General features: G+C 42.1%; 1 protein-coding gene across 2 annotated transcripts; it reads right to left on the bottom strand.

Moving 5' to 3' along the window:
• Nucleotides 1–4320: 4320 nt before the first annotated feature.
• MSANTD3 (Myb/SANT DNA binding domain containing 3) lies at nucleotides 4321–12216 on the bottom strand. Of its 2 annotated transcripts, none has more exons than XM_068974271.1 (2): nucleotides 11799–12216; nucleotides 4321–4730 (listed from the first exon to the last, which is right to left on the bottom strand). In XM_068974271.1, the coding sequence occupies exons 1-2, from the start codon at nucleotides 12214–12216 to the stop codon at nucleotides 4321–4323; spliced, it is 828 nt and encodes a 275-aa protein (XP_068830372.1). The 2 variants fall into 2 exon arrangements, with proteins under 2 accessions (XP_068830372.1, XP_068830373.1); XM_068974272.1 differs by lacking the exon at nucleotides 4321–4730 and adding an exon at nucleotides 9709–9721 and having other exon boundaries at nucleotides 11801–12216.
• Between the last annotated feature and the right edge of the window lie 646 nt (nucleotides 12217–12862).

Genomic DNA, 12862 nt, shown 5'->3' with positions numbered 1-12862 from the left:
AGAGTCACTCTTCATGGCTTTGCCAAATATAATTATCAGGTCCTTCTGACATTCCCAGGAGGCAGAACCATTCCTCTCCCCTGGTCCAGACCAAGTGCTGATGTAATTGACCTGACACTGCAGAAGCTGTTGACAACTCAAAGACACTGCCCCACCATGCCTCTTTCCTTCTGTTGGCTCTTGTCTTAAAAAAAAAATAAAAATAAAAACAATGTATTTTAAGATTCTCCCTGAAAAGTTCCTACAATATTTCCTAATTTTTAATGCATAATAAGGTAGGATTCTATGTTTGATTATTATAAAGTGGCTGTAACAGGCATACGTGGGAATTAGCCTCTCAATCAGTGTATCTTTACACAACAAGGGACACTTAAAAAATACCCTGAAATTTGTGGGTGCCAACTAGGAGAGAACTGAAGCCCAAGATAAAAGAAATCAGTTGACCCTTGAACAACACAGGTTTGAACTGTGCAGGTTCACTCATACTCAAATTGTTTTCAATACCTGGGTACCATAGTACGACACCATCTGCAGTTGGTTGAATCCCCAGATGCAGAATTGCAGATACAGAGAGCTGACTGTAAAGTTACAGGTGGATTTTCCACAGCTGGGTGTGTTGGTGCCCTTAGTCCCCCAGTTGTTAAGGGTCAATGACAGTCTTTCCTGACCTTTCAAGTGTGAAGCCTTTATAAGAGATGGTGACTGATACACCGCTAGCTGCAGTGGAGGTACTGATGGCAGAGACAGCACCAAATGAGTCGGGTGATGAGGACCCAGTGGGGAGGGGTTAAAATGTCAGCTGAACAGGTGCAAGGGGCAGCACGGGCAGCTGAAGTGGTAGAAGTCAGAGCAAAGAGGTGACAGCCAAATAGAAGATGATAGGAGGAGCTGGTGTTCCAGGCTGAGTGGCAGCAACTGCACTAGTTTGTGTCCAGGCTTCTCCTAGGACATTGCCAGCCAGATGCATCTTTCCTTTGTTTCAATCACCATTCTTTCAGGCATCGACTTCAAAACCTTAGTCATCCACTTCAACAAAAGAAATCTGCTGCCAAGCCTGAGTGATCCCACTCCCGCCCTTCACATTGGTCTCCCTCGTTTTGCACTACAGCCTCCTCTAGGTCCTCCTATCATCTCATCCTAACTACAGCCAAGCCCTCCTACCTTGTCTTCTGGACTCGTCTTCTCTAAACTCAGTTCCATCTTCTAATCTTCCTCCTGGAGCACCATTTTGATCATGTTACTGCCGAATTTGGAAATTGCCCCACATCCTCCCAGTTACATGTCTCACTGCATGAATCTTCAACAGGATCTTACATCTAGTGAATTTGCTCTCCTTTCTGAATCTCCACCTACCAAAATACCAGCTTTAAAAATTAGCTCAAATGCTACCTCCTCCAGGTGGCCTTCCTTCAAGCTTCTTCACTCTCTGCTGAGCTACAAATGCTCTAGAAGATGTGCACTGATCAAATACATGACAGCTGTGTACAAGCTCTCCTACTGGGCTATGTCCATGATTTTGCAGGGCAGGGGATGTATTAGTATTCATCTATCAATTCTCTACAGCACCTGACAAGAGATGTTTATTGCATTTCCACCTCAGGTAAAAAACTGCTCAAAAGTGGAATGCATTGGGATATACCTGTTCATAAGTGGAGGCCTTATGAGTAAGCTGTAGATGTCATCTGGCTCTCAGGATAAAGCAAATCCATGACAGAGCTTTTGAGGGATGGGGTGAGAGCAGGCAGGTGGGGCTATTTAAGTCAAGAGACCTAGCACTGAGGTTCTGTTTTGCCATTCACTAGTTTCAGCCTGGTGCCAGTGTTTCTTCTGAGCATCATTTCCTCACTCCTGCTGGATTTCACAGGACTAAGGACCAAATGATACATGTTTGTGCACTCGACACCAGTGGGTCTCAGTCTCAATTGGGCATCATCATCCTTTGCAAAGCTTCCCAAAATATAGAAGACCAGGCCTCAAACCAGGTAAACTGAATCTCCTGGGAATGGAACCCATTGAGACAAATTTTTTATAAAACACTGTTTCTAATGCAACTCAAGGTTGAAAACTGTTATAAACTCATAAATACCATTAACAGTAGAACACGTGCTTTACCCTGCTGGTTTAATTATCCTTTATTTGTTCAGTTAGGAATTAGTTCGATGCTTTTACAATTCCATTCTATGTGTGAGCTCTTTTTGTGTTGTTCCACATTATTTGTGTGATTAGGTGGCAAATTCTGAGAGAATAATAATATATGGCACAGTGCTGTATATAAAAATGTACCTAACCCAATGGTGGTGCCTTTTTTTTTTTTTAAGACCAGGGTCCTCTAAAACCTTGTTGCACAGAATCATGGTGATCAGACAAGCAGAACTGGCATAACTTGGAAGCTTGTAAGAAATGCACAGTCTCAAGCCCCATGCCAGAATCAGCATGTTAAGGAGATTTTCAGGTGGACCAATAGATGAAGCAAATCAAACTTTTGTCAGTTGACATCTGTGTTGAGGACCTGCCATTCTCTGGCCTAATTTGTCTCCCATAAATCCATGAAGCTTGAGACTTTTTCCAGATGCTGCTTCTCTAAAGGGTCCATTTGGTAAAAAAAGAAAAAAAAACTAAGAACACAAATCCTTACAAAAGCATCCTTCCTTTGAAAGAAGACGAGTCTTCATGGGTTCCCTTTAATAACTGGTTCCTCTAAGGTATTTAAAATATGATCAGTGCATATAATAAATTGATATCCATTTAAGTTTTATGCAGTGCATATGCATATATGAGTACATATGTACTTTACTGAATTTACAGACCCTGAGACCCAAATTCCAAAATTATGAAAGGAAGCTTAGCCACTGAGCTGAGCCCCGTTGACTCACGTCCTACAGACAATTATGATGTTAGCAGCCATTGTCCAAGACTGTGCAGACCACACCATAGTCAAGGAGTTGGTCTCATCATTATCTAGACCAACTCCCTTGTTTTAGAGACAGGAAACACCATGGCCAAAGACTAAATGGAGTTACCCAAGGTCACACAGCACCTGAGGCAGAGCCAAGCTCAGAATTCAAGCCCTGACTCCCAGTCCTTCACTACCTACATAGCCTCTGCCACACATACTCCTCCTTCCCCGACACACAGTCTTGAAGTTTCATTCTCAGACCCTGCTGACCTGCCGTGGCACTTGAGTGTCACTTTGCTTCTCCCAGCTACTGCTATGCCCAGCTCCCAAGGCTGTTTTTCACACTAGGCTACAGGAGAAGTTATACCACAGCTCAGTCAAAATATCCATTTATCAATCCATATTTCCAAATCTATTGGTAATGGATTCTGAAAAAGCTCAATACCGACTTATGTAACGCTTATGGAGCATTACTATTAGCCAGCACCAGGAGTGCGGTGAGGGAAGGGTCTTTCCTTAGGTGGCTAAAGATTAAAACTAAGGGCAAGCATGAACTCAGTAGTACAAAGTTGGGAGGAACCTACAGCAGGAAGGCAAAAACTGGAGCACAGTGGGGGAAGCAGCACCTTTAAAAAACATACACAGTGTGACTATAAAATTGCAAGTCTTGTTTTTTAATAAAATAAGAAATAAGCATGACAGAATGTAGAACTCTAAACGAACATTTCTCTCTCAAAGTAATCACGTCTTAGTTCCAACAAAGCTACCATTGTTGGAGACATTATCTGGAACTCTTCTTTGAGGAAAGGGGGGAAAAAAGGCAGTCTGTGAGCCACATTAGAAAATAACCTTCCATATGTCGGGCTGTTTAAAAACGGAAAATCCACACTCAGAAGATGACACAGAAAAACTGAAAAGTGTGCTGTAGCTCTTGTGGAGGTTCCCGAAAGACCTCTAGCAAACTCTGAGCAACAGCATCACCACTGGAGAAACATGTATCCTCCCAAGACAGCCGCTTTCAATGGGAGGGCATTCATTTGGATAGAAAAGGTCTGCTGTTTAATTAAAAAAAAAAAAAAAGACCCACAAAACCCAGCCACACTCCCTTTATAGTCACACTTGCATTTGATTAAAAAATACAACAACAACACTCACACATGGTTCTTGTACGAATTCTAATTAAGAGACATTACATTCAGAATGATAGCACTCAAAGTGATAATTTTCAGAAAACTCTAACAGCTTCTTTACCACTGAAGGGGTACATAGGGTGCAGCTGTTTACCTGAATGTATTCTTAAGTGACTACTACCACTCTAATTTTCCTAGTTTGTAGCTCTGTTACAGGTTACTGACCGCAAGTTCGCGTTCCAGACTTTCTTTGCCAACACAGATTAATTACAAGGGGGCCACCCCCACAGTCTTTTAGGGTGAATTGGGAAAGGGCCGGTTAAATGAGGAAACAGGCCACTCCTTGGTAAAAGTTTGCAGTTTTCTTTCCCAATACATCTTCTTTTTATTGAGAACTTCCATTTTTATCCTGTGTTCCTCCTCTGCCATCTCACACTCTCGCTCTATCTGCTGGATTTTGGCCACATGCACCTCATTCATTTGTATCAGCTGCAGTTGTAAGATGGACATTTGTTGATGGTGTTCTTCCTCATGCATCTTTTTTAAAGCACCTTCCTGAGAGGTTTTGCTTCTGTAGTTTTTATTGGCTGTTATTCTGACAGCTGAACACGAGGGTTCAGGTTGAGAGGTCCCCTCACATACTGGAAAATGTATGAACTCTTTCTCATCATCGCACAGTTCTCTATTTGAAACAGCAAATGATTCTGAAAAACAGTAGCAGAAAACATATGTTCAAAGATCTTACAGGCAGAGAGTAAATCAATCCTATTTCAAATGACAGGATCCCCCATGGCAGGATGACTTGAGACAGCATCTGCTCTGGTCTGCATGGCCACAGGTACCCCTGTCACTCCTGACTTAAAAAAAAAAAAAAAAATACATCGAAAGCAATTTTCCCTTAAGAAAGTAATGATAATAGGTTTCATCATGTCATTTCTGACACTGTGAACTATGAGAAAACTGGTCCGAGACTGTGCTTATCAAGGACTGGAGACCTGGGTATGTGGATGTAAGTTCTAAAATGAAACGTGCACAACCCCCAGTGAGCAGAAGACCACAGTACAAAGCCAGTGGTCGGTCTGCAGATTAAGAAGTTCTCCCTTGGTCTGATCTCCCTCTCTGATTCTCATTCAGCCACGAACACTGAAGTTCAGTCTCCACAGGGGCACCATTGTTGGGGGTTCTGTTCACAGGTCTTACCCCTTACCCTGGAGAGGCATCTCACAAAGGTTCTTCCTGGAAAGATGAGGCTACATTCCCTGGCTTAACTTCCTCAGACTTCTCTTCAGTCCCCTACATTTGGCTGTTCCCTCTAGCTGCCATCTGGGGGTCAATATTCAGATCCTACAGACAATTTCTGACGTCCCTCTTATGAAACTTCTCCCTAGCACTTGACGATCCTTCTTGACTTTTTTTCCCCCTATTAGCTTCTGAACCATTGCTTTACCCTAAGTTTCCTCTCTGATTGCTCTTTCTTCTCTTTTCTGGCTCACACTTAAATGTTCCCCTGGGGTTCCTATCTCTGGCTCTGTTTTCAATCCACCCTAAGTAACCCTCATAATCTAATTCCAACCTTCCTTTATCTTCTTTGACTTACTCTTCAAAATCCCAGGTATCCTCCAATTCTACCACAATCCTTATTTTCTCCCATAATGCTGTCTCACTGCTCCTTCAGCCTACAGTTGGGCTCACTAATTGTCCCCAGCCCCTCACTCAAACACACATTCTTACTCCAGTTTCCCTTCCAACCTCCTCCCTAACCCCTACTTCATTCAGGATCAATGCTACTTGTTCTGTGAAACCTCAGCCCTCTCCCTTTCTCTTGTTATAGAACTTAACACATCCTGGTATTGTTTGAGGACTGTGACTTACTCATTTCTTTTATCCTTGGGCACCAATTATTTTGCTTGGTATCTAGCGGATGCCTAGTAAACATTTATGCGCTGAAGCTTTGAACAGAAGGGAACAGAGCTTAGGGATACAAAAGGTTGCCATGTTTGGTGGTGCCATGTTTGCCCTAGTATTTTTATGGGGCAATGATATGAGTATCAGTTAGGGAGTTTCCATAAAGAAACCACTAACACCACTAACCCATGATTCCATGTGGTAGGACTGGATTCTAGCTTTGACTCCAATGCTTTCTTGGAGCGCTTTATATTTCCAATAATGAGACTCCTCTCCTTGGAGAAAAATAACATCAATTTATTAACAGAGTTGATTACATTAGTACGTCCACTCCATTATTCCAGAAGATGGGATGCCGGGAATGTTAATGGCTACTGGGGGAGACCTAACTCGTAACACTCTGTTAATAAAAAGAAAATGGCTGCTGTTTAGATGATTTCACTCCAAGGGGTTAGGTAACAACCATAACTAGTCCCTAATTAAGCTTAAAGAAAAGGTAAAAAAAAATCTTACTTTTGAAAGGGAAGGTTAAAAGGACTCCTGCGTCATCCAGAGATAATGAAAATGTCTCCCTAGGAGTCTTCCCAACTCCAGCGGCTACAGCCTCAATTAGATGTCCTTCCCTTGCGCTCCCACTGCCCCCAGAGCCTACCTCTGGCAGAGCACTTGTTAAAACTGGCGGTTTAACTACCTTCCCTTCAGGTCTCTGAGCACTTTGAAGACAGACACTGCCTCTGATTCATCCTCCTGGAGGACCCAGCTCAGGGCCTGACACACTGCTGGGCTTGTAAGAAATGTGTGTGGGATGAATTGGCTGCAGAGGGTCACATCGCTCTCAACACGGCACAACTGTGAAGAAAGAATAGCATTCTGAGTGGAGAGCCGAGGCGCAGGACAAAGGAGTGGAGACGGCTGGGCACCGAGAATGGGGTCCCTCAGATGGGACCAAATGCAAAGAGGATTGCCTCATCTGCTTCCTTTCAAGTCTCAGATCTGAAATTGTCTTCAAAGAAGACTGGACACATTAGACGTTTTATGGTACCTTTAGCCTCTTCTCTCTTTGATTTCATTCCAGAGGACAGTTCTGGATACTCCTCCGAGCTTTTAAAAAGTCCATGCCCTGACAATACTACTCATCTCTCCCAATTTCTAAATGCTTATTTTTATCTCAATAAGTCTTGGCTTTAGAGGCCTTCTGATGATGACAATGATGACAGCAATACCATTTTCTGAGCAGCTAACCAGGCACTATGCTAGTGCTTTGCAGGATTATCTCATTCAATCCTTAAAACAACCCTCTGAGAGAGGTGTTTTTATTTTTTATTTCATTTTTGGTCACACCCCATGGCATGTGAGACCTTTGTTTCCCGACCATGGATCAAACCTGTGCCCCTGCACTGGAAAATGGAGTCGTAACCACTAGACCACCAGGGAAGTCCTTGAGGGAGGTACTATTACAGAAAACCAAACACAATAAGCTAAAGTCACTTGGCTAGTTGAAAGAACCAGGACTCCAATCCAGGTCTGTCTGACTCAAGCTCAACTATTACAACACCCAGCCTCTCATTATATCACCTGCTCAGCTGATTACTTACATATCTTGAAATGCAGTCTTCAGGTTGTATCCACTATAAAATCACTGATTATTACGACTATGGGTGTATATTTCAAATTTTGACCTCCAAATTTCTCTCTAGACTTATGAACATGAACACAGTATGTTTATGTCTGGGAACAGATAAATGAGTCTACTCTAAAATTATTATATTTTTTTAGTTTAAAAGTGTGCACATTTTAAATTTAAAAAGCCAGATCTCTCAAGACTCTGCTAGAAGCTCGAGCTTAAAACCAGAGAAGCCCAATGGAGTTGTTAATTAACTTTCACACAAATATTAGCTCCAATGATTGGAAGCTAGTGTTCAGATAGGGAGAGTCTCCTCTTAATTGGAAAAAGACTCTCCTGGGAATGGCAACCTGCTGCAAACACACACCATGTAATCTCTCTCCCAGGTAAAACAAAGCCACCTGAAGTAGCAAACAACTCGATCGTGTGCAAAACAGGTAAGAAGGCCTAAAGTGTTTCCTGGAAGCAGAGAACACAGTCAAGGGAGGTTCTTCCACTTGGGCAATTTGAGCAAGTTTAATTTCATCAGGAAAACCAATGAAGGCAGCCAAAGGATGGAAAGGAAACTATGTTCAGGCTAAAACTCAGCCCTTCTCAGCAGAAAAAATGGAACCAGGACTGACAGGGAATATGGATAAATAAGATGCCGGGCATGTACACTACAGAATATTATACATCAACTAAAAGAAACAAGTTAGATATACTCACTGTGCTGGGGATAGATCTTTAAAACATTCTAAGAAAAGAGGTAAGAGAAAAAGGAATGGCATCTATAGCATGATTTTTAATCTATGTAAATTTTTAATACTTGCACAAAATAAAATACACACACAACACCAATGCATGCTTTCAAAAACACGTGAGAGAATATACAACACATTAGAATGATTAGGGTTCAGGAGAAAAGAGTGAAAGTGGTGAATGGGGATTTAAAAAAAAAAGGAAAAAAATAATGCTGGTTTTTGTACTAGTAATACATACACAAAAAAGGACTTTTCCAGCCCTATATATATCTACTGTGTCATGACTAGAAATAAAAATCAGTCCCCTGTACTGGAGTTCTTACCCCAAAAGAACAGGATTAAACTAAAAAGACTAATAATGGGATTTATTCAGAAACGGTTGATAGGTTGGCATGCCTATGTCTGCATTACTGGAGTACAACTGTATAGCAGAGAACTAACCGCAGATGAATTAAATGTAAGTTCTCTCAAGATACTTGAGTCCTACCTGAAAGCTTAGTTTTCCTACATGTATCTGACATTTGGCCATTCTACCCTCCTGATCACCCCCAGCAAATTTTGTCGACTCCCTTAGTTTGTCCTGCAAACCTGTTCCCCAAAGATTATGGAAGATAAGTACCGAAGCCAAATTATCACATATCATAAATCTACAGGGTATAAATTCCTTTAATATATTTAAGGGGAAAATACCCGTTTTTTACAAATTCGTTCCTAAGTGTTAAGACCAGCACATTCAAATACAGATATACATTTCATGAAAGTTATTGACAAAGCTAAGAACATGCAAGGGACGGTGATCAAGATGACACAGTTGAAGACATCTCACATAAGAAATAGTTGGAGGGAGGCCTCTAGGGGAATGTGTTAGGCTCCTCTGTTTAACCTCCAACAAATCTTTGAGTACCTAATCCTGTCACAGGCACTGTGTAAGGTGTTAGGACAGTGCTGTCCGACAGAAATATGAGTTACATGTGCATTAAAATTTCTTCTTATAACCACATTAAAGAAGTAAAAAGAGGTGAAATTAATTTTAGTAACATATTTTTAATCCAATAGATCTAAAGTATTAAATATAAATGTTATGAGTAAGACTTTACATTCTGTTTTTTTGGTACTAAATCTCTGAGATATAGTGCACGCATTTATAGCACCTCTCAATTCAGTCTCCCTACATTTCAAGTGCTTGCCAGCCTCACGTGGCTTGTGGCTGCTACACACAGCACAGTAGAGACAGAGAGACACTGGAGACAAAGTCAGCAGAGATACTAACTAAACACACACACACACAGAGTCCGTGAGCCAAAAGGTACACGACAGTATGAGAGCCATAACTCTACAGCAGGTTCTCAACCTTTTCCCCCAGCAAGACCCGGAAACAGTGATTAACAATTCCAGCCTCCTTTTTCTTTCTTAAAAGTAAGTTGAAATGCAAAATGGGTGAGGTAACCTCAAAGCTGCTTTAATGTATGGAAAGAGTTCCAGTACCTTCGCTACTAGAGAATACAAATTATTTTGGACCCAGTTCCCAACTGACAAAGCAACATACTTCTCCACCACCCTCCAGATCTGACCTGGAAACAGGAACCAGACAGCATATGGCTGTACCTTAAGAACCATCAGCAAAAAGTCTCATGTGCCATATATGTACACACAGCCAATTTAAAGTAAATCTCTTTACAAGTTAATCTCTAGCAAACGTCACTACAGGAAGGACACTGAGAATCCACATTTATTTCCTTCTGGTTGAAAATTTAGAAATTGTGTTTATGAGTAAATAAGTTATATCCTTTCCTCTCAAAAGCAAGAGGAAAAAAAATCTGTAAGAACAGACTTTCTAGTTCCTACTCAAGAACTTGAAACTGGGGAAATAAGACTGTCAATACACAATCATCAATACACAATCATGCAGACAGCAGATCTGCAAAGTGAGCTGCACGCAGTCCACACCAGCATCTTCCTCAGCAACATCTCTCAGGGAATATAAGCAACCTGAAAAGCAGCCCTGCTGATTCACCTCCCCCAGCACCATTCCTTTCACTGCCTCACAGACACAGAATCACCCAAGGCCAGCATAATGGAGAGGAACTGGCTGAAGCTGTAAACATCTCCAAGGCAAGGACACTGTCAATTAGCAGCGGACCCCACTTTAGCACAGAAGCAGCAGTGAGGATGGAGGAGAGAGAGCTGGCAGTGTTCATATTAACACTGGAAGCTTCCCCAGCTGGGGACCTCAAGAATCAACTTAAACACAGAGATCCTACCCTGAGAAACAACACATGAGTTGCCTGACATTCAACTGGCTTCCTAGATTTAACCTTGGCCAAATGATCAGAAAACAAACATTTGATCATAATTAAGCTTCCCAGGATGATCTGCAGACATGAAAAAAAAAAGTGCTCACTGAAATATGTTATTATCTTTTCCACTCTACATGAATAACATTCTTGGTTTTAAACAGTTTCTTGTGACTTTTAATTAACCAGTCCCTCAGAGCTTCAGTTTACTCTCGGGACACTAATAAGTGAATTTCTCATCCTGCAAGCCAAGAGTTGGATTTTTCCAGGCAAATCCTTGCTGTCTGGGTCGTTGGAGGGCCTTCTGAGCAGCCTTCTGGCCTTCCCAGAAATCTTCCTCTGCATCAAGGTATATTTTCTGCAAACTGCCATGAATCTTTACATAAACTGATCTTTCCTATCTCAAAAGGGGCAAAAATTACCAATACTTTGTCTATATGCATTCTCACCCTCCCCTTGCCTGGAGACATTTCAATAGCCCCTTAATTCCAACTTTTTAAAGCCATGACCCGCTACTGTTACAGTCTTAATTATATGACATTCTTTTACTTCCCTAAGAATTATGTATGACATTTTCTCTTTTCAAAAAAGTATATTAAAACTAAAATGAATTTTTTCCAGAATTTCTCATGTTTCCTGGAGTACACAAACCAAAACTATAGATCACAATATTATAATAGGTAGAAATGCTAGTTTTTAACTTGGGTGACTGCTAAATGGGTGTTTCGTATATTAGCCTCTGTACTTTTGGTAACTTTGAAATAGTTCACTTTCCTAACATGGCCTTTTGAGGAACTTAGTGTGGTGCTTTGCACACAAAAGTCCTCAAAAACTACTTTTGAAAGATAAAACATATGATTGACTGAAATGAGTATAAATCCTCAAAGTCTCTTTAATATATAAGATAGATTGAGATAAGCACCTAAGGTACTTCATTCATAACTCTATTGATGCAGCCCCTTATTTTTCCCTCTTAGGTGATAATAGTGATTTACTGAGACCTCTCACAAGAAGAGAAGAGCTTCTGTTTTTATGGACAACATGACTTGAATGTCCTATCTAATCCAGAAATTCTGAATTAAGAAAGTCAAGTCTGATAGGAAAGTTATTTTTTTTCCCTAAGCTCCATGGAAATGAAGGACTTGAACACTGCAATGTCAAACGGCTACCCGAGGGGAATGTGCAAGCGGGCGACACGCACGATACCTTGGGCAGCGGCCTCAGCATGGTACTCGGGCTCCTCCTCGGGAGGGCTCTGCAGGAAGTACAGTTGCTCCGGCAGCATGCTGGCAATCTTCTCCTTCCCCAGGACGTGGGTGCTCAGAAGCGGGCTGACGCTGCGCTTCACTTTCTCTCTCCTCTCGTGGGCCATAATCTTTTTGGTCCGAGCCTTGATGTTCTCCCAGCACTTCTTCAGCTGTTTGAAATCCCGCAGCGACACGCTGGGCTGGGAGTTGTACTCGTGGGCAAGCGCCTGCCAGGTGCGCTGCTTGAGGGCAATAGTTCGCGCATCGCTTTTCTTACATTCCAGCACATACTTGTACTTTTCTACTAACGCCAGCAGGATGCTCTTCTCCAATTCTGAGAAGTATTTGGCAGGTTTTATGATTTCGTTGTTTTGCATTTTCCACTGTGTTTCTCCTGGCTGTTAGCTATCCTGGAACAGGAAGTTTGAAACAATCATTATCAACTCCAGCTATAAAGGCATCAGCTCAAGCTCCATCCCTGACTTGATTCCGTTGTCTGAAACACGGCACTTTCCCCCGCTCTTTAATATTGAGTTGTGATATTCTCAAGAAAACATTCAGAAGTTCACCAGGAATGGGATTTTTACTTAAGAACAGATTTTCAAGTGGGGGTTCCCTGGTGCCTCAGATGGTAAAGAATCTATCTGCAATGCAGGAGAAGCGGGTCAATCCCTAGGTCGGGGGGAATCCCCTGGAGAAGGGCATGGCTACCCAACCTGTAGAATCTTTGCTGTACCTCTTGGCTATTTTGTGGTTAGCTGGTTATTGTGTTTAGTCATGTCTGACTCTTTTCCATCCCACGGACTGTAGCCCACCAGGCTCCTCTGTCCTTGGATTCTCCAGGCAAGAATACTAGAGTGGATTGCCATTTCCTATCCAGGGGATTTTCCCTGCCCAGGGGTCGAACCCTTATCTCCCGCTAGGCAGGCAGGTTCTTTACCTCTGAGCCACCAGTGGAGCCTGTTTACATGGTGCATGCCTGTGCGTTCAATCGCTTCAGTTATGCCCGACTTTTCGACCCCA

This window comes from Capricornis sumatraensis, chromosome 6, assembly GCF_032405125.1.
Source record: "Capricornis sumatraensis isolate serow.1 chromosome 6, serow.2, whole genome shotgun sequence".
Lineage (NCBI taxonomy): Eukaryota > Metazoa > Chordata > Mammalia > Artiodactyla > Bovidae > Capricornis > Capricornis sumatraensis.
This window is presented reverse-complemented; position numbering and strand designations above follow the sequence as displayed.